This window comes from Lepisma saccharinum, chromosome 9, assembly GCF_977018435.1.
Source record: "Lepisma saccharinum chromosome 9, izLepSacc3.1, whole genome shotgun sequence".
In the NCBI taxonomy this organism is placed as follows: Eukaryota; Metazoa; Arthropoda; class Insecta; order Zygentoma; family Lepismatidae; genus Lepisma; species Lepisma saccharinum.
In genome coordinates, this window is record NC_139237.1 from 70,989,483 (window position 1) to 71,015,951 (window position 26,469).

The 26,469-nt window shown below is 37.4% G+C and overlaps 1 protein-coding gene across 1 annotated transcript in view; it reads left to right on the forward strand.

The window, feature by feature from the left end:
- Positions 1–22,632, forward strand: part of LOC145992465 (uncharacterized) — a 69,067-nt gene extending 46,435 nt beyond the window's left edge. Inside the window, exons 2-5 of the mRNA XM_083128848.1 lie at positions 11,149–11,371; positions 15,649–15,734; positions 21,187–21,316; positions 22,514–22,632. Of these exons, the coding sequence (XP_082984974.1) occupies positions 11,149–11,371; positions 15,649–15,734; positions 21,187–21,316; positions 22,514–22,632 (558 nt within the window). The remainder of the gene's footprint in view (positions 1–11,148; positions 11,372–15,648; positions 15,735–21,186; positions 21,317–22,513) is intronic.
- Positions 22,633–26,469: the final 3,837 nt, after the last annotated feature.

A 26,469-nucleotide genomic window follows, 5' to 3' on the forward strand; every position in this document is an offset into this window, starting at 1 on the left:
TAAGAGGGAAGTCCAGATCCTCCATATAGAGAAGGAAGTCCAGATCCAGGCCGTCCATTACGAAGGAAGTCCCGATCCAGATCTGCGCATTACGAAGGAAGAATATTGAGATGAAAATTGACTGTAAACGAGAAAATTATAGAAGAATGTAGCTTATCATGTAAAATTCTTATTCCATGTATCCTGTGTTTACATAATATATTCGTTTAAACGTCTCCATTGGAAGGCATCCTGTCTGGTTTCGTTGTCTACAAAGAACCATACCCTGTAGATAAGATAGCTGAGTTTTAAGATTAAGGTTTATGTACCTTTGCACCAAATGAAGGTAGCATAAATAAATGGCGACCAACTTTTGGGGCTAGAGAATTAGGAACCAGACAGCGAAGAGAGAAAGAATAATTGAAAATGGAGGAAAAGGATAAAGATGGAAATGAGAATGGAGAAGCTACAATGAAGGAAGACGGAGAAAAAAGGGAAACTTTCATTTGTTGCGGAGAGGAAGGAAACAAGGAAGAAATTATTTTCTGTGTCACATGTAAGGAAATGAAACATTGGACGTGCGAAGGAATAAGAAAGGAGAAATACATATCAATAAGTAAAAGGGAAGAAGACTATACATGTAAGGAATGCAAGAAGGAAAAGCTAAAAGAAAAGCAGAAGAAAACAGAAGAAATAAACTTGATGGAAATGTTCCAAAAGCTGTCAATGCAGATAAATGAAAATAACAGAGAACTGAAGAAGATTGAAGAAAATAACAAGGAAGTGAAAGAAAAGTTAGAAGAAAATAACAAGGAAGTGAAAGAAAAGTTAGAAGAAAATAACAAGGAAGTGAAAGAAAAGTTAGAAGAAGTAAGAAATGAAAGCAAGAAAATGTACGAGAAAATAACCGAGACATGTGAAGAAAATAGAAGATCATTGGAAAAGAAGATAGAAGAAACAACACTGCTAATTGAAAACAAAAGCATGGATATAAATAGGACGATCAAGGAAGAAGTTTCAAAACTTAGAGAGGAGAATATACACAGAACCAACAGTATGGAAATAAAAATTGTTCAAAATAAATCGCAAATAGAAGCAGTATCTTCCAGAATAGAAGAACATGAAAACAAGATAGAATTAGCCGTTTCAAGAACAGAAGAAAATGACAGCAAGACAGAAGTAGATGTTTCCAGAATAGAAGAAAACGAAAACGAGATAGAAGAAGGGAAGGTCCTTATAGAAGATAGAAGTTGGAAGATGAAGGAGGAAAGTTCCAATGACGAGCATGACAGCAAGGTAGAAGAAGATGCTATAAAGTTAAGCGAAGTAAACAAAGAAGAGACAGATAAGAAAATAGAAGAAGAAGAAAGAGGAATAGAAAGAGATGAAAAATTTAGTTGTCAATATAATGAAGAAATCCATGTCAAAATGAAGATGAAAGAAGAAATTTCCAGTGACGAGTCTCTGACGGAGGAAGAAAAGAAGCATACGCCTAACCGAAGATGTAAACAAAGAAAGAAGAAAAGTAAAATGAAATTTAGATATATTCACGTAAAGACATGGAAGAAGAAGAAGATAAAGAAATTAAAAATAGAAAAGAACCTGAAGAAAGCTAAGAATATGCTAAGAAGGGTCGACATAGATCAAACGGATTTTGATTCTACTTCGCCAAAGAGAAGGAAGAAGAAGACGAGACGGAAAAGACAAGGAGAGCATGCATTTGATGAAGATATAGAACAGAAGAAGTCTTGGCAGAAACCAGATTGGAAGAAGAGAGAAATGAAAGTAATTTCTTTATTAGAAGAAAGTTGGAAGAGGAGGAAGAAGGATCTTGAGAAGAATAGAAAAGAAAATAGAAGAAAGAGAAGAAAAAGAGGAAGAGAAAAAGAAAACAAGATAGTGACAAGCCACGAGTATTTGGAAGAATTGGAAGAAACAAATAAGACTGACTAGTGCAAAGGAAGGAGATGTTATGATTTACAGACTGGCAAGCGTACGTTTCTAAAATCATTAAAGTTCTATGAAGAAGTTCCAGTTCATCAGAAGAAAAATTCGTGGAATTATTAGTTTGGGCAAATAGTAATGATCTATTTGAAGGAAGAAAATTTTAGTTCTTTAATGTTAGTTCCTGTAAGAAGATATATAGATATGATAGTCATCGTTGGAGGAAAATCTATTCTGCAAGTTATATCTAAAAAAGAATAATGAATGCTAATTTATGTCACCACTCCATTGAACAATGAGACTGATAGTGAAAGATCAAACCTGTAAAAGAAGAGATGCCAAAGAAAGTAAGAAAATTATATGGAAAATGGATGTAAACTTTTCAATTGTACGAACAGCAGAGAAAGAAGAGAACAGTTAGGTACAGAAGGAAGTTAATTACGAAGAAAACTCTCAGGAAAAAGGAGAAGACAATATGAAAGAAGATCGAATAGTATCAGTAAAATATATTCTTTGTAAGCTTAGACGATTAAAGGTCATCGTGTATTTAGAAAAGTGCAAATGAAATGGGCTGTAATCCCAGAAGTTGAAGAAGAATCTGTCATATTCCGAGAATTGGGTTGTAATCCCAGGAAATAAATATATCTAGATACATGCTGATATGAAACTAAGGCTGATGTGAAGAATTATTGTAACTGATGGAAACACGTAGATGGTCAACTTGGAGAAGAGAGAGAGTTCTTTGAAACGGAAAAATCTGAGCTAACTGATAATCTGTAGAGAGATTGCTGAAAGAAGAAAAGGGTGAAACGAAAATTACTATTTTTGCAGGACATCGTCAAGTAAAGACTATCTTGGAGAGAACAGACGAGCAGACTTGCAGGAGATGAACTATTGAAGAATTATATTTTGTATCTAGAAATAACTTAAGATGTCACGAATATTTCCGGAACGGTGAAAAGATATCTAGGAACGAAAACAGAAAGAAGAGATAAATCGAGAGATGAGGAAAAATGCTGCATGCCAGGAGATATAATTTCACAGTGAAAGTGAAAAGCAATGTAATCAGAGAAAGCTATCAAAAAGCTATTTTTCATATTTGAAGGCCCATATGAAGTGATAAGTACTTTTAGAAATACAGTTCTTCTAAAGCACATAAAAACAGATGTAGAAAGGAGAGAGAATTTATATAACATTAGAAGATATAATTGTACAGAAGAGAAGAAAGAAAGCATCAAGAAGAAATAATAGAATTGTACATATATAATTTGAAAAAAAAATGTATCTGCATATATATATATATATTACGACAATTTTTTTTTATGGCCAACGGGGGGAATATTGTGTTACGTACCCAATAGGACCAAGTAATGTGAATAGTTTGCCAAAGACGAATAGAGATGGCAGCACCAGGCGTGCAAGGTTAAGAATTGGCATAATATATGTGAATAACTTTATAAATAAGAACAAAGCAAATCGGAAAGATGAAAAACAATAGAATATATTATAAGAAGACAAAAAATAAATATGAAAGAAGTAAATTAATATATATATCTTATAAATCAAATCAATGATCACATGTAAGTTAATATGAAAATTAAGGAAGTCAAAGCACTGATACAAGTTTGTGTCTTTGAACAGATATTGCATCTGTTTGGTTGATTTACCATTCCTATAGGGGAAATTTTGTTTACATCAGTGGCGAGCGCGTTCTGATCGACGCCCCACAGCACTTTTTGGTTGCGCAGTTTAACTGTAGCACCTACTTGGATGCGCATGTCAATCGGCTGCACCAAGTATACACTCTGTTGTACCTAGTTAGTGGTGGCGCGTTCCGATCGAAGCCCCAAGGGAGGATATTAGTATTATTCCCAAAGCTTAGAGGAAAAGGTTGGAAAAGGATAAAGGAATTCGTTAAATAGTCAAAACCGAAATAAATTGAAATCCAGAGGGAAGTCCAGATCCTCCATATTGAGAAGGAAGTCCAGATCCAGACCGTCCATTGAGAAGGAAGTTCCGATCCAGACCGTCCACCAAGAAGGAAGTCCCGATCCAGAACGTCCATTAAGAGGGAAGTCCAGATCCTCCATATAGAGAAGGAAGTCCAGATCCAGGCCGTCCATTACGAAGGAAGTCCCGATCCAGATCTGCGCATTACGAAGGAAGAATATTGAGATGAAAATTGACTGTAAACGAGAAAATTATAGAAGAATGTAGCTTATCATGTAAAATTCTTATTCCATGTATCCTGTGTTTACATAATATATTCGTTTAAACGTCTCCATTGGAAGGCATCCTGTCTGGTTTCGTTGTCTACAAAGAACCATACCCTGTAGATAAGATAGCTGAGTTTTAAGATTAAGGTTTATGTACCTTTGCACCAAATGAAGGTAGCAACCTACTCAGACAAGCATCTTAGAACACCACACCATCGGATACAAACCTGTTAGTTCTCTGGCAGATAATGCCCCACCGAGTTTGTAATACCTGGACATGGTGATGATTATATGGATTTAGCACACACAATGTTGAATATAGATGCCAGAATTGTAAAAGCGAATGGTCAGTTATTGCTACCCACAGATAAAACAATTGGACCTGTCAATGATTTTCTCAATGCAATGTTCAGCGAAGTACAAATCTACTTAAATAACAAACTCATCTCGTTTCCATCTCACATGCACCCATACAGGTCTTATTTTGAAAAAGCACTGAACTATGACATATCTGCAAATCATCTCATCTCCAAAGTGCACTGTGGTACAAAGATACAGCAGGCGCTTTTGATAACGTTTCGGAAGACAACAAAGGCTTTACAAAACGTAACCAACTAACAAAACAGAGTAAAACATTTGATATGTTTGGGTACTTGCATTCTGATATTTTCAATCAAGAGAAATTTTTGATCAATGGAGTGGAAATGCGAATAAAACTGATTCCTTCGAAAAACACTTTCTGCTTGATGGGATTAGATGACGGTGAAGGCAAAGTGGAAATTCTGGATGCTACACTATATGTGAGAAAAGTATCGGTCAGTTCATCCATCAAACTTAGTCACAATCGCATATTGCAAAAACATACAGCAAAATACCCTCTAACAAGAGTACAACTTAAAGCTGTAACTATTCCAAAAGATATTGTTTCAAAAACAATTGACAATGTGATACTTGGACGTCTTCCGAAACGATTAGTTGTGGGGTTTGTTACCAACGATGCATTCAACGGCACTCTGTCTACAAACCCATTCAATTTTCAACATTTCAATTACAACTTCTTTACTTTATATGTTGATGGAGTCCAAATTCCCGGCAAACCACTTCAACCAGACTTTGAAAACAACAAGTACATAACAGCATATCACACATTATTCTCTGGAAAAGGAATACATTATATGGATGAAGGAAACAATATATCGCGTGAGGAATACCCCCAGGGATACGCATTACTTGTTTTCGATATAACACCAGACGCAGCTGCAAGTGCCATATCCCACTGCAGTCTTCAACGGCAAGGGGCTGTTAGCTTGGAAGTCCACTTCAAATCGGCTTTGGAATCTACTGTGACTTGTGTTATCTACTCTGAATTTGACGCTCTCATGGAAATTAATAATCAAAGAGATATTCATCTGGATTAATTGTATAACAAGGTGAGTTGCACAATATTACTATTTAGTGTCCAGCAATGCTGTCGACTTTAAATTTGCTTCACGGGTTAATATCAAATAGAGCCTTTGACAATCATCATGTTGGGGTTTTCGCAGCTAATGAATTACCTGTACATGTGGAACTACCAGCAGCGTTGATTGTAAATACAGATCCCAAAGATAGCCCCGGGAAGCACTGGGTAGCAATTTACATAGACAGTAACTCCCGGGGGGAATTTTTTGATAGTTACGGAAAACCTCCACATGTGCATAACCATTTGCGATTTTTGGAAAATAACTCTAAATTCTATACGTACAACACTCATCAGATACAAAGTTACGGGTCTGTGTACTGTGGGCATTACTGTTTTCTGTATTTATTCCATAGAGCCTCTGGTAAACCCATGCATAAATTTCAAATTTTATTCCCAGTACCGATAAAAAACGACAATATTATAACAACTTATTTGCTGACTCGTAAATTAAATTTATAATACTCGGTACGTATACTAGAAAATATTGACAGTAAATACTGTTTGAAATTTTATACAAGTTACATATAGTCCTAATAGTATATTAATAATTTTGTAGCGTTACAGTTTACAACAGCTTACTTATAATATTTATCTTGTTTTGTGTCTTTACAGAACAATGACGCAATATCCAGAGATGGGGTCTTTCAATGCTAGATTGTCCTCTTTCAGAAACTGGCAATCAAAAGAATTCCCGTTTGTAGAAGCTCTGTCCGAACCAGGATTATTTTACATTCAAAAAGAGGATAAAACAGTATGCTTCAAATGTGGTGGAGGATTATACCGATGGAAATACAGAAACAATCCAATACTAGAACATCGTCGATATTTTCCATTTTGCCCCCTGTCTATAAACCTAATTTCAGATCGACAATGCGGTTGATGCTTTAATTAAATTAATTAATATTTGTTATCCAATATTTCCTCAATATGACGTTTATGATATTCTGCTGATTTTTCTCTCACCATTGATCTTTGTAATGCCCCGCCCCCTCCACCTTTTTGTCCAGCACATGCTTGGTTTGCTACGCGCGCATGCGTCTCAAAAACACACCCACGCATTTCTTCAAATGTATACCTGCACGCTGCGACATGCAGTATCTCGCAGTTCTTAGTCATGGAATCCTCTATTTCGATGCCGCTGAAAAAAAGATTTCAACCGTACACTAATTTCAAGGGGGTTCTTCAGAAAGAGAGCGATCAGCATTTACCTGAAGAACAAAAACAAGTAACTAGTCTTATACGCCAGTCGATATTATTTGATCACGTCTACTATTTGAATGCTTCGAAAACAAAAGTTATCTCAATCGGACTTTCCTCTCATCTGGATTTCCAACCTGTGGTCAGGCTACACAGAAGCGGGGCGGCCGGTGTTGAACTACAGCTGCAGGAGTGGCACGCTCTTCAGGAATTGTTTCCAGTAATCGACAATTACATCGCTATTCCAGGTGAGCAGCCTCGTGTTTCCTACCCACTAAGTGAGCAACATGAATTGCTGATAACCACACTGTACAATCGCCGTCAGATCATTATAAGGAAAAAACCAGCTTACGGTTCCCTGGAGATAGTGTTCATCGCAGAAAGTTCGTGGCGGAACTTTATGAAGATATTTGTGTGCATCGAGCATCCGAAAGTTATGTGTGAAACAGTGTCGCCGTATCTGAAATCATATTTTGGAAACTGTGTGGAATCTTGCATTCTCGACCTTCGCGAACAATGTTTCGGTTGCACAGATATTTCCCCTGTCCATGCATGTAATAAGGAGAAGTTTGTGCTTTCCCATCTACATGGATGTACAAAACCTGAGCCTTTGTCTATACAAAACATCGACGGAAAAAGACTTTCCAAAGAAGTGTTTGTTTTTTGCGAGAACATGCTTGTGGATAAAATAGTGAAACATTTTAATTCAGTGGTGGCAGCAGAAAATGGATATGATAGTGACACAATTCCTTATGTGGGTGAGTGAACAAACTTGAAGAATAAAAACTTGTTAAATAACATGCTGATAAACTGGTGACACAATATAAACATTTTACATATGTATGTGTGTGTGTGTGTGTGTGCGGCTCTTTTGAATTTTGTAAATATTGGTAATAAACAGGGATAAAATATATGTCTTGGCTTTTTTTCACTTATCACCCCTTTAAAAATCCTCATAGTTTATATTTTTACTGGTAACAATCGTTAATAACAACATTAATAATTAACTATATAATGAAAAAGTGTGTATTGTGGACTTGTCGAAGATAAAGCATGAGAGCTTTTCTTCACACTGGTAAAACTCGGTGTTAATAACAACATTAATAATTAACTATATAATGAAAAAGTGTGTATTGTGGATTTGTCGGAGATAAAGCATGAGAGCTTTTCTTCACACTGGTAAGAATCTGTGTTAATAACAACATTAATAATTAACTATACAATAAAAGACTTTCCAAAGAAGTGTTTGTTTTTTGCGAGAACATGCTTGTGGATAAAATAGTGAAACATTTTAATTCAGTGGTGGCAGCAGAAAATGGATATGATAGTGACACAATTCCTTATGTGGGTGAGTGAACAAACTTGAAGAATAAAAACTTGTTAAATAACATGCTGATAAACTGGTGACACAATATAAACATTTTACATATGTATGTGTGTGTGTGTGTGTGTGCGGCTCTTTTGAATTTTGTAAATATTGGTAATAAACAGGGATAAAATATATGTCTTGGCTTTTTTTCACTTATCACAACTTTAAAAATCCTCATAGTTTATATTTTACTGGTAACAATCGTTAATAACAACATTAATAATTAACTATATAATGAAAAAGTGTGTATTGTGGACTTGTCGAAGATAAAGCATGAGAGCTTTTCTTCACACTGGTAAAACTCGGTGTTAATAACAACATTAATAATTAACTATATAATGAAAAAGTGTGTATTGTGGATTTGTCGGAGATAAAGCATGAGAGCTTTTCTTCACACTGGTAAAACTCGGTGTTAATAACAACATTAATAATTAACTATATAATGAAAAAGTGTGTATTGTGGATTTGTCGGAGATAAAGCATGAGAGCTTTTCTTCACACTGGTAAGAATCTGTGTTAATAACAACATTAATAATTAACTATACAATAAAAAAAATGTGTATTGTGGACTTGTCGGAGATAAAGCATGAGAGCTTTTCTGCACAGCGCTGGACACGCAAAGGCAAGTATCTTTATTTTCATTCTATTTCTAACAATAATTCGCTATTTTTTCTTGTCACTATAAAAAACTAATTCAATTTTTCTTTTATCACATCTGTCGCCATTTTGCTTGTTTTTGTTTAATTCCTCTTTATGCATTGAGGTTAATCGAAACATAACTTTAGACTTTTACATGGAATTGAAACATAGAATCTTGCCTCCTTTGATTGAATCGAACCTGTGACTCCTCTTTGATCACAAAACAATAGTGACGGCCATCTTGCTTATTTTACCTACTCTTTATGCATTTAAGCTAATCGGTACTGGGGCCCCACACGGCAAAACAACAGATTCTAATTTATCTTTATACATTAGCAGTAAAGTCTTTGCGTTATAATCAAAAGGCATTTTGTTTTGATTTTTAATATCTGTTCCTGCCTAAATACTAATGGGGACTCAACACACTTCTTTTTTATTTTATTTTAAAAACAACATCATTATCAGCCAATTTGACATTGTGAATCGAACCAGGGGACCTTTTCATTACAGCATAAACATCCTATTTCCAATTAGTTCATTTTCTCTTTGTGCACAAAAAGCTAATCGGAACTTTTAAACGAATACAATTGAATATCCAATTTTCACCAACATTGGGAATCGAACCCTCAACCACTTGGTTAAAACATCTCGCGGAATAAAAAACACCCCCCGCGCCGCGCCGCGCCCCGGTCGCCGCAGCCGCCGCCGCCGCTAAACACAAAACGCGGCCGCCATATTGATTTTATTCAAATACTATTTATGCACAGATGGACTAATCGGGGCCTATAATGGCGGGACAAAACAATTGACCTCATTTAACTACCTAGAAAATCGAACCCGCGACCTCTTCATTACCAGGCGACAACAATAACCACTAACAAAAGGCCGCCATATTGATTTTATTCAAACACTATTTATGCACAGATGGACTAATCGGGGACCTATAATGGCGGGACTAAACAATTGGCCTAATTTAACTACCTAGAGAATCGAACCCGCGACCTCTTCATTGCCAGGTGACAACATTAACCACTAACCCAACTCGATTTTCGAACTCAACCATTTTGTTGCCTTTATTTACACCCAGGCTAATCGAGACCATTCAATATTGACATCGTCGCCTTGTAATCAAGGGGTCCCAGGTTCGATACTCGGTGGAGGCACATAGTGGTCCGAATCACCACTTTTCAACTGTAGCTCCAATCCTGATTAGTTTTGCCGTGCATAAAGTGGACTTAAAAAAAACTAACTCAATCTATCAATCAATCAATATTGACTCTACCAGGAATCGAACCCTCGACGCCTCTTGTTTTACAGAGCAATAACCTTAGCCGCTAAGCTTTCGGGGTACAACACCTTCGGCGCCATCTTTAAATCATTTCTTCATGTGTTTGCATCATACGCAATGGTTGCGCGCGCATTTCCTCCACACACACACAAACATATGCACGTGTTAGTTTAGCATACATCAAGAAACAACGTGACAAATCCATTGACCCCCCCTCCCCCACCGCTTCCGGTGTCTTCAAGGTGATCAGTCACGTTCTGCTGACTCAACAATAAAATCGCTCGTGGCCCGCTACGACCGGATGTAACATAACACCAGTGGCATCGAATTTTTGCTGACGCGTAGGAATGAAGTGCTGCCTCTCTACTCATACATATAATTTCATTTTAGCCACAATAATATGTGTTATTTATTGCATGAACACCATAAATTCAAATTTAAGCATTGTTTTTAGGGAACAACACTATTTTGGGGGAAAATTTGCCTTCGTTTGCCCCCCCCTGGAAAAAAAATACCTTCCTTGCCCCTCCCTGGAAAAAATCCTGCGGACGTCCATGGTTCTGTATACTAATTGAAAACATTCGTGCCTCCAATGCGCTTCCATGTAAAAAGACTGGCGAAGGAAGGCAAGTGCTTCCGCGAGGACGTCACAGAATTCTCGACCCGGGGTGTTGTTAAAAATCCCAGTTATGGCGGGACCTTCCCAGACAGGGAGGAAGACTGATTCCACGGACCTTGCATTTTATCTAGTGTAAACCGAAAACTTTCGGGAGGTGCTGAGCCTCCTAAGCCCCCCCCTCCCCCCCCCCCCTTGGATACGTGCCTGGTCCAACACTTAGGCCTATATCATGTCTGTAATGTTTACTGTTAAAGGAAGAAATATAAAAAGAAACTGTTTGCTGTAAAATTGAATTTTTTCCCGAACAGAATTCTTTCCGGAACTGAGGACAAGAAAGCTCGCTCTTACATGATCCTGAAGTCAGGACTTACATAAGTATCGGCAGAAAACATATGTTGACTATTAGTATTTTTACATTTTGTTTCTTATTTTCAGATTTTAAGTCTCCTTATAGTCGGTGTATGTGGTGTTACTGTCAGTTACCCAGACATACTCACACCAGACATTGCTGCTGTTATAAATCCTGCAAGTATCAATCCTGGCTCTGTGGAACAAACTGAAGCTCCAGCAAATCCCAAAACGGACGTACATGATATTGCTGTTGGTTTGAATCTGGAAATGGAACTGGAACTGAATAAAGAGAAGCACTTACAACTCAGTAAGTTATCAAGCACGTATCTACAGTAGAAATACATTTCGGTGTCTCAATAATAATAATAATAATAATAATAATAATAATAATTGCCCATTTACCTTTTGTGTGCATACTGTATACCACGGCTAATCTCGAGGGTTATGTGTTCTCTTCTTAGGAATGTAAATCAGAAAGCAGAGATATATGACAATGGATATAAGAAAGAGAATCTATATTCTGAAACCCTTTTTAATTACAGATATTATATGTGGAAATTTTCCATACAAATTATATTCTTCTTCTGAGAAAGAGGTTAGCTTCTTCTTTCTTCCATAGAGTTGTTACCTTATTTTTCTTTTGGAAAGGATGAACTTCATCTTCTAATTTTCAGATCATCTAGTACTTCTTCCATTCTTTTGTACAAGGATCAGCTACTTCTTCTATTCTTCTGTAGAAGGATTAAATATTTCTTCTATTATTCTGTAGAAGGAATAACTACTTGTTCTATTCTTCTGTAGAAGGATCAACTGCTTCTTCTATTCCCCTATAGAAGGATCAACTATTTCTTCTATTCTTCTTCTGTAGAAGGATTAAATATTTTCTATTCTTCTGTAGAAGGATTAACTACTTCTTCTGTAGAAGGATCAACTGCTTCTTCTATTCCTCTACAAGGATCAACTATTTCTTCTATTCTTCTCTACGAGGATTAACTATTTCTTCTATTCTTCTGTAGAAGGATCAACTATTTCTTCTATTCTTCTGTAGAGGGATTAAATATTTCTTCTATTCCTCTGTAGAAGGATTAACTACTTCTTCTAGTGGGAAAGATTTAACATTTCTTCCTTTTTCTTTGACATGAAGCTCAAATATCCCTATCAAGACTCAGATGTATTTTTGGGGCGACAAATCTGGATATAGCACCATCAAGATAACGACCAAGAGACAACCAAGGATCGGTAATATAGGAGTGCTACCTATGGTCCGGTGCGACTAAAGTCAGCTAGCGCAACCGCAGTGGTTTGGGGCGACAAATATCAATAGCGGCGTGCATTCAGGATACGCAAGGTACGCACTGCGTACCCACAACACAGTAAGAAAAAATAAACATTTTTTTCGTCTTCCCCGAACATGAAAATTCAACAATTATCGCTCCGAAAGCAGTTCCACTGCAAGAAATTCCAATTTCCGCACGAACACGCTGTTGCCTTCCTAAAGGCAGTCCCGAATGATCCCGATTGTGACTTCGGCACCCACCGGATCCGCGTTCCTGCCGATTTCCGCAGAAAGACGCTGTTTCTTCTGCTTGGTACCCTAGAAATTCGGAAGGTAGCCCCATTGGCTCATATCATCCCCGACCACGTGTTTGGGTCTGCCCGCGCTTACCCTCTCTCTCACTTCTCTCCCGGTTCTACGAATCGAGGGTACCCAAGATTTTGACAGCGTATGCAGTGTTGACAGTAGTCAACATATTTTTTTTCTGGAATGCTTAGCTTACTAGCATTTAGCAACCACGCGTAGATAGATCACTGTTGGGTTGCAATAAAAATACATTATAAAAAGTGATACAGGAATCAGACAGGAGGGCAAGAATATGTAGTGGTGGAAGATCATATTTAATATACCCGTAAACTATCACATATAATATATTTATGTGAGGTTAAAGTTACACTAGCATGTTTTTTTTTTCGTATAGGGAGGTGAGGACCAGAATGGACTGTCACTGTGTCGAGGGGAAAATATGTGAACAATTTGCAAGTTTCGCACAATTCTCAGAGTATGAGAGTATCTGTTTATCTCCTTTCGGGATCAACATTTCCTTTGAGTTCCATAGCATGGGTGTTGATTGTTGACCCGACGATATGAATGAATGATAAAAGAAAAACATAATAAAACACAATGCTTACAATGGGATTAGAATGAGCCCCCCCTCCCTCCCGCCAGACATTGCAAAGTGATGTACGGTAGTTTAGCTTTTGAAGTGTTCTGGGATGTATGCTGACGTATTTTCTACTTGTCCTTAATTATCTTCCTTCTACAAAATACTTTGTCGACTGGCAACTCCGATTCATTCGTCCACAAGAACGCGTGGTTTTCGGTCATAGCGGGAACGGACACAACGCACCGTGGGAGGTTGACTTTTGCTTTCTTCTGTCGTGTGAAATTTGCAGCGAGTGTTTCGTTCATATTATTTACATTACAGGATCTCTATTGTTTGTCGGTGCTGTGAAGTGATAAAATAGGGGGACCGGGAGTTATTGATGACATTCTGGAGAAGGGATTTTCGGAATTTACGAAAAAAGTGTAAACAATCCGAAATGGAAGGTCTGTTCCTGATTTGGAAGAATTGTTTCAGGCAGGAGTTGTGAAGGATGGTAAGCAGTATATTAGGCATTTTGATTTTTGAGAAGAAGAAAAAATATCTCTACAGAGTGATTGACTGAGTAGAAAAACAGTGAAACTTTATTCTTGGCCTTATTCGTTGGTTTCCTCTGCGAAAGGTGTTGTGAAATTGTACAGGATACTGAGATTTATCAAATTTATTACATGAAATTTGAAAGGGCGGAAAATGATTGTGCCATTTCCTTCCCGTTCAATGTTCATCACACTGCATGAAGGAAATAATCGAAGTTGAATTGTTGGCCTCTACGTAGCTACTATCAGAATATATTTGCGAATATAAAATATCATACATATATTTTACCTCGTTACATTTGGATATTGATACAAAGATGAGAAATTTCCCATTATAAAATTGTAGAAAAAAGTTATTTTCTGAATAACATGATGGCCAGGGAGGGGGGGGGGTTCTGGCCCCCATAATTCATTTCGGTTGGCCCATGTTGCATACCCTAGTTTAAATGTCACCGCACGCCACTGCAATATAGCGCCACCAAGGGGAAACAACCAAAAACGTAACGAGCCATTCCTCCTCGCCGGAATGAAAAAAAGACACGGATTTGCATTGGCATCTTGACTTCTTTAATCCCCTATAGGTACAGTTCGTGATTATTATGTTAATCATTATATTTACTCTATTACTTTATGTTTCTTATTCTATAATTTACAATGATTTAATGTTCACTCACTATCTTTCATTTGTTTTATCTAATTTCAATCACTTTCTGCTCCTTTTATTTCATTAGTAAATTTACTTTCCGACTTTCAGTCGCACTGCCATCTATTGTTGTTTCCACCAACTGTTTCTCCCTATGTTTATCATTGGGTTCGGCCGATCAGGCACGTAACATAATAATAATAATAATAATAATAATGATGATGATAATATAATGAGCATAATTATATTTAATTAAATAATATTAATTATGTAAATTAAGTAAATAGTAGTGTGCATAAATCTATGGAACTGTCCTTGAAAGCCGTATGATCCCAGTTCCTTGCTGCGTAAATATATAATTATCGATTACATAACAAATGCTAAACAAGTATATTTTGAAGATTTAATTGTAGTATTTGGTCTTTCGGAAGGGAAGGGGGTCCGGACCCACTGCACCCCCCTTAAATACGTCCTTGTAAGCTATAGGTCTATAGTGTGTCCATTTTGGGTGTGTGTACTATTCATAACTAAATTAGAATGTTGAGTGCAATAATGCAAATCCACACACAGAATTTCGTTCAGTATCCAGTTTGATGACTCTCGCATTAGCGCTTTTGTTGATTATTGTTGCTTTGCTTTTCAGACACTTTTGGCTAATCGCAACGATGAGGATGGGTGATGTTATGATGAAATTAATGAAGGGACACTCACAAGGACCAACCTTACCCATACCGGAATTCGAACCCGGGACCCCTGCCGTAAAATGCGACTATAAGGAAGTACAATGAAGGTGAATATATTAGTGATTAATTTATGTCTTTTGTTAATCTCAAATTCGTATTCTTTAGTATCAAATAAAAATACTTTTGCCACGGTGAAAAAACAATGCTACGAACTTATGCATCAACCCAATACATAAATTTTATTAACGTACAGTATATCATGGATGAAAATTTGGCTGCATTTTCAGACTTATGCATCAATATGGTTTGCGTCGCCTTAGTATGTACAATGACTTATGAACAGTGGTGGAACCTTTCCTCTAAGTAAAAACTTGTGTATGTGTATATGTATGTGTGTCAGTGTGTGCGTATGTATACATATGAAAGTATTCATACAGAAATGCTTTGCGATTCTCCCTCGTTCCCTCTATAGCTACTTTATGTTGAACTTGAATCTCTTTCAAAAGTATTTGTCTGAACCGCTAGTGTTTCCATCCAATAATTATTTTCATTTTCTTTTTCAGGTGTTAGTATTGCAGCAGTTGTCGGTCTAGTGTGTGGCACAATGAACGTGAAAGCTTCAATATTCCTCATTGAAGGAGCCGCGAAGGTAACATACGTTTCACAACAGTCTTATTGCTGGTACAATCAATCATTTGCCTCTTTGCGACTGCAAAACTCAGTTTACAATATTTTTTAATTGTGTTTTCATTTGGGCTTTTTGCGATGAACAGTTCGCAACACAGGATTGGCGTCAAACTTTTAAACAGCGCTCGTAGCACTTTCGTGAAAAATAAAGGGCAAATTTTCAAAATTTGTTATTGCAATAACTTTTCGCTACATGTTGTCGGAAGGAAAAATGGAAAATAAATATCAGGATTTTAAAATTATATCTTAGCAGTTTCAACAGAAGAAACAAACGAATACAATAAAAAAAAATACACAAACGTATTTCACTTCAAGCCCGTAGCCAGAATTGATCTCCAGAGAGGGGGGGGGGGGAGGTCACTGGTTATCAGCGGGGAGTTTACAAACCAAGCCCATTTTAAAAAGTTTAACAGTATTATATGAAGGTAAATTATGTGTGAGGGGGGAGGTGGCGCTAATTAACTTAATATAGAACACAGAAAATGTAGAAATATCGCTCAAATACATACAGTTTATTCTCAATATCATGCACACACCACTTCTTCCCATTCATGAAGCCGAGTGAATATTCCAATTACTTCCGGCTTGTAAATCAGATGAACGAATGTGATATTTGTTCTTTTCATTCTGCGAATTTAACCTTTATGAAGTTTTGATCAAAATAATATCTGTTGCCTATACATTTTCACTCGTCACTGCAAACAAATTTTGTAATGTAGTTTTACCAATTTTCAGAGAAGTCTGAGCCTGCCTGGCTACGGCCTTGTTTCACTTTCTAAGCAGGCATGTCCTATGTTTTCTGCTGCGAGCTTTCATCCCTCTGATGTCAAACCAGCTCTATCCATTTCTAAAAAGAGACTTTATAAACATACCTCTTACAGCAGGCGAAGAGCAGGTCAACGGCCCTTCGTTCGATATATGCCCCCCCCCCCCCCAGATTCCCTATGAATAGAAATAAAGGTCTCAAGATACTTTTATTTTTATTTCCTCCCAAACCCTCCCAGAGAAGGGGCGTTGCAAATTTTGCCAGATTTTACAGCTAAGCCAAAGTACCAACAAGTTTCAAGACAATGAAGTCATTCTTGTTTGAGACAGTAGTGCGTGCGTATGTCTAGAATCGCGATTATGGGCAGAAATGAAATGTCTAGGAGACAGGGAAAATTTTCGTGAATTTTAATCAGGATTCCAAAAGGCTATAAAAAAGGACGTTTTTAAAAAGTCATAAGGGTGCCTTCGAAAAATTGTTACTACGTCTAAATACCGTTTGCTTCAAATTTCGCCAAAATCGATAAACGGAAATAATAGTGAAATCCTGGGGTTTAGTGTTAGTGTCAGTGTTGTTGTTGGTGTTAGAGTCGAAGCCGTGAGTGCCAGTGGAAATGGTGATCTTGAATTTAACACTTCTGTGAGCCAGGTGACAATGTAGCAACAAATTGCGAGGAAGGGTGTATTTTATCTTCTGCACCAGATGACAGATTAGTCCTGCTTCTGATTCTAGACTCAGGTGAGTGACCGTCGGTTTTAAACAATGGATTTCCAGTACATGGCTGCAAACACAAAGGGAATTTTTTCAAGGGTTAGGCTATATCGCAGAAACAAGGTCTCAATCAGAAAAAGTCATTAAGAGAAGTTGTTTGTCTTGATGTCACCTTCGCTTCCTCTACAGGGTGTCAAAGTTTAGATTTCATTGGTGGTAAAAGGGGATACTACGAACAAGCGCGTGGGTAACAATATATAATAATTACATAATAGCTACTAATAACCATGTTTTCTTTCGATAAACGGACGATGTCGATATTTTCACTTTTCATAATACAGGGGTTTCGCGGATATAGTTCGCACAGGGCCTCGCGTTCCCTAACGGCGGCCCTGAAGGTGTGATGCCAAGACAGCATGTAGCGAATGGTGTCGTGTCGTGTCGACGGAATAAGAAGTTCAAGGCAGGCACGTATCCAGGAATTCCTTTCGGGGGGGCTCAACACCATTTTTTTAAGGGGTATAGTAAGAACCTCACAATTGTGTGTTTAAGACCAGTGGTGGCAATTGTATTCCAAAACGGGGGGGGGGGGGGGGTGCGGAGGACGTTGCAAGGAAAGTTTACTTTCTCTTGGTAGCCAAGGCTTAACATTAAGAGGCCATAATTTTGAAACAGAAAAATAAAAAATGGGGAGCAACTATCCCTTAAATCGTTGCCACTGTAAGGCTATCATTTTAATCAGAACGTGAAATCGGAACATTTTTTACCACTCGACTCCTCTGTTTCCATGCATTAACATTGTGTGCCGGAACCATCTCAGTATGTGTGTTTGTCCATTTCTTCTCATCAGGTATAAAAACATCTATGGTATCTTTGAGTGTTTTTACGAAGCTGTTACACAAAGAGAGCTGTTACACATGCACGGGATGGACAATCCACTCGACAACGCGAGATTCAAATTGTGGGTTGCGAACTGGACGCAGACAGCTCTCGAATATTTCTCTCTGATTCGAGCCTGAACACCACTACATGTCTTGTCCTCCCATTTTTTCAGCTCTTATAAAATCCGAAACCCACCAAATTGTTCAGATTCAGGCCTGTCACAGCTTCCGTAGTCTTGTTATATATCGGCACGAAACAAAGGAAGTCTTCTCGAATACAGGTGGATCACTAAACAATTAATGCACAATGAAAACCCTTTCGTTCCAAACACATCTAATGTTTCGTCTCCCAGTATGATCAAATGCTTACTCATTTATCTCCAGTGACGTGCCCAAAGGAGGGTTGGTGAGGTAATAACCCCATTTGACCCAGTATTCCTTTTTTTTTTTTTAAAAAAAAGAGGAACGTCAAAGACAGGGAAAAAATGGCAAAATCAGGACTGACTACCAAAAATAGTATGCGTAACCCCACTCCCTTCCGAAAATCCTGGGCACGCCTCTCTTTATCTCGGACACATTTTTTAAAATGAACTCACCAGAAGTTTTTATCATCGTATTGGAGATTGAAGTAAGATGCGTTCTTCCTGCAGGTTTGGATATGATCCTTTAGGGTGCTGTCGTCTGCCTGCCTTCACACCTAACCTTAACAAGACACTAATTTTCCATCCTTGGGACTTGGACTTTCAAGACTTAGGAAGGTTTCAGACCGAAGGGACACGCGATACATGTCGATTGGAATGGGCCAATCAACAGCAACGTTTCACACCGTAGCGACACAAAAGGCCGCACAAACCTAATCTTCAGGCGACATGGTGTGAAATCTCCCTTATTAGGCCACTGTCATTGTCACCTTGAAGTAGTAGCTCTTGTTGACCACAGAAAAAAATTATCCTCAACCGGTGATAATGCTCTTCAGTTTTCTTCTCTCTCCTACATTTTCTGTGCTTGTTCACTATACAGGCAACACCTTACGATTTGATATACATAGGACATGTACTATGTAGACATTTTAACGAAAAATCGGTTGAAGTCAAGGATGACTAGGTGGCTCAGTTGGTAGAGCCCTGATTTGGGTCCTGGTAGAGCCTGCAATTGCCGCCTAAAATGTCTAGATATGCAACATCTCCTTGCTTTCTCTTCTCGACATTCATAAAATTTTCGGCTGTCTCTTTATGGTAGTTAAGTGTTTGAATGTATTTCGAACCCAGTAGGATTAAATAAAAGTATTTTTTTATATCATGAAATTCTCAGACTGCATATATGAAGTTTAGTTCTGGCAAAACTAAATCATCAATCAAAACTTTGATTTTCAGTTGATCTATGCAGTTTAATATCCGGTACTGATGAAATATTCACTTTAGAGAGAGAGAGGGAGAGAAAGAGAGAGAGGCCTTGATCTCTTCGGCACTCGAACCGAGCTAGCACTACTCTGAGGCCCCGGATGTTCTGCTGTCGTCAATGTCTTCATTTTCGAATCACTATATCTTATAAAGCAACCAGATGACGCTGACTGATCTGATCACCAATCGACTGTATGAATTGTCACACTTACCTCTGATATCTCATTAGCCGATTCTTTGTACAGATCAATCGAAAAATTGAATCGGCGTATTTATATCCTCATTATATTGTAGAACGTTCCGCAGATAAAACGATTCGTTAATATCGCCAGTAATTGACTCCTTCTCTTATTCAAGAACGCACCCTCTCCCGCCTTCCAGAGATTAGAAATTACAACGAATCGCCCTACGTGTGGCTCTACCTTTGTTGTGCAGCTTCCAAATGCTGACAAGTCTCTACATAGTCCTCAAGTGCGCTGAGACATCACCGAAAGCGCAAGAAAAGTGTACGTGTAATATTACCAACAACAGGGTTATAGAACATTCTCCGTCTTACCTCGATAATTGTCTATCTCCTTAAATCATCGTCACATTATTCAAAAAGCCAAAAACCTAATTTTATCTAGTGTAAAATAAAATAATCCTGGGGGGGGGGGGCTCGAGCCACATCAACCCTACCTTGGATACGTGCTATTAACAATAACAGGGTTATAGAACATTCTCCATCTTGTCTCGATAATTATTTCTCCCAAATTATCATGACATTATTCAAGAAGCCAAAATCCTAATTTTATCTAGTGTAAACAGAAAAAAAATCCTGAAAGGGGGCTCAAGCCTCCTGATTCCCACCTTGGATACGTGCTATTGACAATAATAGGGTTATAGAACACTCTCCGTCTTGTCTCGATAATTATTTCTCTGAGATTTATAAATTTATTATCTTCACATTATTCAAGACGCCAAGAATCTAATTTTATCTAGTGTAACTTTAAAAATTTCCTGAGGGGGCGGGCTCGAGCCACCTCATCCCTACCTTGGCTACGTGCTATTAATAATAACAGGGGTATAAAACATGCTCCGTCTTGCCTCGATAATTATCTCTCTCCTTACATTATTTTCACATTATTTAAGAAGCCAAAAACCTAATTTTATCTAACGTAAAGTGAAAATTTTTTTGGGGAGAGGGTCTAGCCCCCTGTGCCCCATCTTGGATACGTGCTATTATCAATAACAGGGTTACGGAACATTCTCCGTCTTGCCTCGATAATTATTTCTTTCCTTAAATTATTGTCACATTATTTTATTTCACACCACAAGAAACAAAAAAAACTCATTTTATCTAGTGTAAACCTAAAACTTTCGGGGGGGGCTCGAGCCCCCTAAGCCCCCCCTCTGGATACGTGCCTGGCCACAGATAAACGTATTATAATAATAGAGCAGTAATGTACCCACTTTCACCGCACATACTCATTTTCAGACTATAAACAGCACCTTGTCATTCGTAGTTTTGTAACTTTTTCTGATCACTCCTCGTACAACAACATACAATATAAATCATTCAACTCCATTTTGAATGGTATCAAGTAAATTTTGTACAAAATAATATCAATTTTGACAAAGACACTAACCAAAACGTTATTATTATTATTTTTTCAGAATAATCCATTTCTACTTCTGCCTAGTTTGATCCTGAAGATGACTGGAATGGCTATAAATGTTTTACGTGACATATATATCATTTCCTTGGGACTCTATCCAGCTGGCTGTGGTGCATTACTTGTTGAAGGTGAGGTTATTTTTTTTTACTTCATTTTCAATATTTTTTTCCTCCAGTATGCCAGTAGCGGATGACGACCTTCTGTCGTGGGGATATGGATGATTTTTTTTTGAACTGACGCTTGCTAGGCTAATCAAAGTTCATTGTTATTGGTTGATCAATCAGGGGAAGTGATTGTTTTAGACTTTAGATGGCCGATCGGCACTTATACTTATGTTCCCTGATGATTTTATTTTTTTAAGTTTAAACGTCTCTGTGTGCGGTGACCAAACCTAAGTTTCTATTCGTTTCTTCGTCATTCCTTCTATTTCTATATCATTCTCCGTTTTACCCTAACTGTGTTTATTTTTCTATTTCCCCCTTCTTCCTTGGGGTAAAAATATTTTCAAAGCCGAAATTCATTTCATTATAAAGAAAAAGTTGTAAATGTTTATTTATTGAACGGGTGGGTTGAGGAATTTTCGAGCAACGTGATATCACCAAAATTATATCAGTAACAGAATACTTTTTCAAAATGTGTTTTCTCATTTATATTATTTCGTTGGATGAACTTTTTATGTAAGACTAAAAAAACGGAGGAAGTGAAAGGTGAAATTTGAAAATATATAGTCCCGTTTATTTCATTCCAAACTTTACTAATATGCTGGGTTATTTTCACTTATGCTTGTTAGTTCATTTTATGAGAATTGAATTGCAATGTTCTTTGTGCAAATTTTCAAACGTCAGCCACAAAATTTAGTATAGAATTATTTCATTCTACTTGGACTGACAAAGGCAAGCAAATGTAATCTTCCTCGGAAATGGCTACTGTATAAACGAAGGTCTTTATGCAATCTTGAAATAACGAAAATATTAACACGAAACGCTGCACGTGTTGCTCGGACTGGGCCGTTTTCTCAATACTGTGCATCTTGTCGCCTCGGCCTGTTGTTCAAGCATGCTCGGTGAATATTTCGGACTGAAACGACACGCGACAGGCGACACGCATCGCTTCGGAGCGAACCAATTAGCGGCAACAAGGCTCCCCTGTCGCTTGTCGTTTCGGTGCGAAATCCCCGTTTCTCCTGCAGCTTGTCACTTCGCTCTAAAAGCTCTCATGACCGGCCAACGTTGAAGAAACAAAAGAAGGTACAAGTTAGGATGATAACGAAAGCAACGTAGTGTTCTGTAAATATTTGTGTGCATTACGTTGAATTTGTATTTCAGGGTTGAATTTCTACTTCTGGTTTGTGGTCCTGAGTCTGTACAAGGAACTTCGGAAGAATCATTGTCCTCGTGATGAATCCAAAAATACAGCAAGAGCTCAGGCTCTTCAAGTCCTATGATTCCATTGTTAATCTGAGGGTGCCGACAGGGCGGTGTCATGACGCGTCTGCGTCATGGGAATTTTTTGGGGAGACAAAATTTTATACCAATTCTATATATCTTCACACAAAAATGGGGGATCATATCGTTTGATTGAATTGTTATTGATTTTTAGTTTTGGTTATTATGTACAGTTTTTCTATGTACCTGTGGGTGATAGCGACGATAGGGTTGAAATGAAACACCACCTCTTATGCCTTTAAAATCTGTTTGGATGGAGGGGGGCGTGGTATTAACGAAGAGCTTATGATGTATTTAGCTAGTGCAGTTGTAGATTTAGGCTACATCCATCAGCTGTGGTATAGTTATTTAGTTATGTTGGGCCTCTATATCTTTAAAATGGCAGAGTTCACCTAAGTAGAACTGTTTTGCATTCCTGATTCAATAAGACAGCTTGGTAAAGACATATGGAACTTCCTTTCTCTTTTCTGGGAGTATTACTATTTCATATGAATATTAAGTTTATTGACTTATTCTTGAAAAGCACAAGTGCGTTTTTATATCACTGAAAAAAAATGTGTAGAGTATATCTGACGTAATTGGGAATTTTAGTGCTGGATACAACAAACGATATAAGAATTAAGTTATAACCTATAAGTTAGTTTTACACTTCAAATACATTTTTATATATATTTAGCAGAAGTAAGTCAGTTTTATATTAATATTGTGCTTTTGCATATACCTTTTATATTGATTTTGTATTGCTATATTATTTTTATATCTTCACTGGGAAGTCTTATTTAATTTGCAACTTTTTGTAATTTGTAATTGTTACGGCAGACACACTTTTATATATCTTTTGTATGTTTTGAATCGCATCTTTGTGGAATAAAACAAAATGCAAGAATGATAGCATTATTTTACATTCACATTCACAACCCTCACCTTTGTGAGTATCAATTTCAGGTTGCGTTGGGATCTAACCCTCACACTAGTGAGCATATGTAAGTATTATATATAGAGGATGACTCAAAAAGTCACTTAACACCCCCGGTACAAGGCCACTGCAGCGATTGCTGATGACCAATCGTTATCAGGCCAAAGGGGAACCACATTGACGCCACCCGCACGGTTGGCGGCCATCTTGATGTCCGCCATCTTGAATTCAACTTTAGAATTTTAAAAGGGAAGGGGGTGATATGATATATCAAATCAGGCTACAATTTCACGAGAAATCCAATGGTGAAGGTTTTATTTTGTGTATTTTTAACCAGTAAAAAGTTATGACTGAATTCTTGTACCAATTTGCTCCTTTTCGAGGTGTTACAAAAATGCCTTAAAATTTGTTTAGCGCATCGGTAATGCATCGAGATCAAAGTAATGTCTAGGGAGAGAAGTTCGCATGCCATTGCACACGATTTTAATCTGATACATGAACTTCCTTATGAACATAAACATTAGCCTTGTCACTGTCTAGGACTTTTTTAATTTAATGGAAGCATCACATTGTAATTGTTCGCGACAACCATTCATAATGCTCAGCTCTTCATGGATGTATCCGATTAAAATCTTGTGCAATGGCATGCGAACTTCTTTCCCTAGACGTCACTTTGATCACGATGCGTTACCGATGCGCTAAACAAATTTTAAGGTATTTTTGTAACACCTCGAAAAGGAGCAAATTGGTACAAGAATTCAGTCATAACTTTTTACTGGTTAAAGATACATAAAAAAAACCTTCACCATTGCATTTCTCGTGAAACTGTAGCCTGATTTGATATATCATATCATCCCCTTCCCATTTAAAATTCTGAAGTTTAAGATGGCGGACATCAAGATGGCCGCCAACCGTGCGGGTGGCGTCAATGTGGTTCCCTCTTGGCCTGGCAACGATTGGTCATCACCATTTCCATGTTGCGCGCTGCAGTGGCCTTGTACCGAGGGTGTTAAGTGACTTTTTGAGACACCCTGTATATATATATACACATGAGAAAATTTTGAAACCCTGGTAATTCTATTATTTAAAAGGTATTGTTGTAGAAAATTGAATTGCATAAACAGAAAGTTCATCAATACATTCTCAGGTCTGTAAGGGTTAAGCTATAGGGATAATTGTAATTTTGAATATTATTAATGTTTAAGGAACTTGATATTTGCATTTTTATTATTTGAAGTACAAATATGGAAGATAATTTTAAAATATGCCTGTATCCAGGTAGAATTAATAATGAAGAAGTAATGACTGTGCAGACAGATATTGATTTCATTCTCTTATATTTTGAATTCTTTTTTGTTCAGGAATTTTTGTGTGATGTAGACTGGTAATTTTGAAATTATGGAATATTGCATCTTTTAATGCATTTATCAAAAATATAATAGGCTACAACCACAATACATTGACTACTTTTATTCTGGACAAATGTAAAAGTAAAAAGTAAGCAAAACTGAAACACGTAACTTTTTGTAAAACAATAAACGTTTAGTTATTATTGTTTATTTTTGGAGTTTGATAAAGTATAATGGATGAAGTATTTCAATATTAAAATGTGTTTAGTTTTTCGACATACACAAATTTAGAGTTGAAGCGCGTCACTGCTAATTAAATAACCTGTGCTCAGATGCATCGTCAAATCTTTCTTGTTAACGATTGCATATGAAACCTGCTAAACCGCAAGCAAAAGTGGTGTTAGAATTTTATTTTGCATTCTCTTTTTTCCATTTTTGGCGTGAATTATGATTAGATAAATTGATGAAGGGATAATTAAAAGGTACCTCGGTACCATTCAACGATCTCGACGTAAAGTTTTATTTTCTAGCTCTATTTTTAATTAATATACTTCCTTATTTCTAATGTAAGATTCCAATGGAAATCAGTGAGAATTAATTTAGAGTGTTGTCAGGGGAGTCTGAGTATAATACTCATGGATCCCACTGTATCAGGCGCGGCTCGTGCATTATTTACCCGGGGGTTCACTGAAGTCATGTGACATATATTCAGTTTCCGCAAAATAAACTTCCTTCGCCTAACAAAAGGATGGGGGGCGGGCTTAAAAGATTTGTCCAGAATTTTTTTTTATATGGGAGTATAAGGTTTTGTATTAGGGGTGTGCGAATAAATTTAGGGCTGAAACTACAATAAATTGTGCCTTTATGAAAAAAGTTGAGTTTTGTTGGAATGGACATCCTCAAGTAGGGGCAAGTAATATATTTTTCCTCAGGAGGAGCAAAAAACACTCCTTCAGTCTGAAGTTACTGCAACGCTTTTATAATAATTACCAAAAATTACTGTGACTGAAATTAAATTATATGCGTGTAATATATAATTTTTGGTTTACATTCAATTTCCATGGGGGGCTGCCCTTTTTCCCCTTCCGGACGTCCATGCCGACTAATCAGAACTGGTCCTACATTTATTAAAGGGAAATGGCAACTAATGGCATGTGCATACTAGAAATCGAACCTGAGACCCTTTCATTGATACAAGATAGCTTTGTTCAAATTTGGGGCTGGTCGACCAGCACACGCTTTTTTTCAGTGGACAAGGAAGTTCGTTTACGTTAATTACGTGCATTTCTATCGGTCATTTCTTACCTGCGCGGACTGCAACGCCTACACTGCATCATGTGACATAACCTAGGTAAAGTCCATCCCTCGCTTCACTCGCAGCATCACTTAATACTTTCCAACAAGTATCCAAGCACTTCAAAAACTAACAAACTTGAGACGATTGACACCGAGCGACAGCGAGTCACGTCTTCGCGCCATTCTTTCTCTTTCGCGAACCCGAAGTGTTTCCACCTTTAAGGAAAAACCTCTGAATGCATGCACGAGCTATTTTGGTAATGTATCTCCTTTAT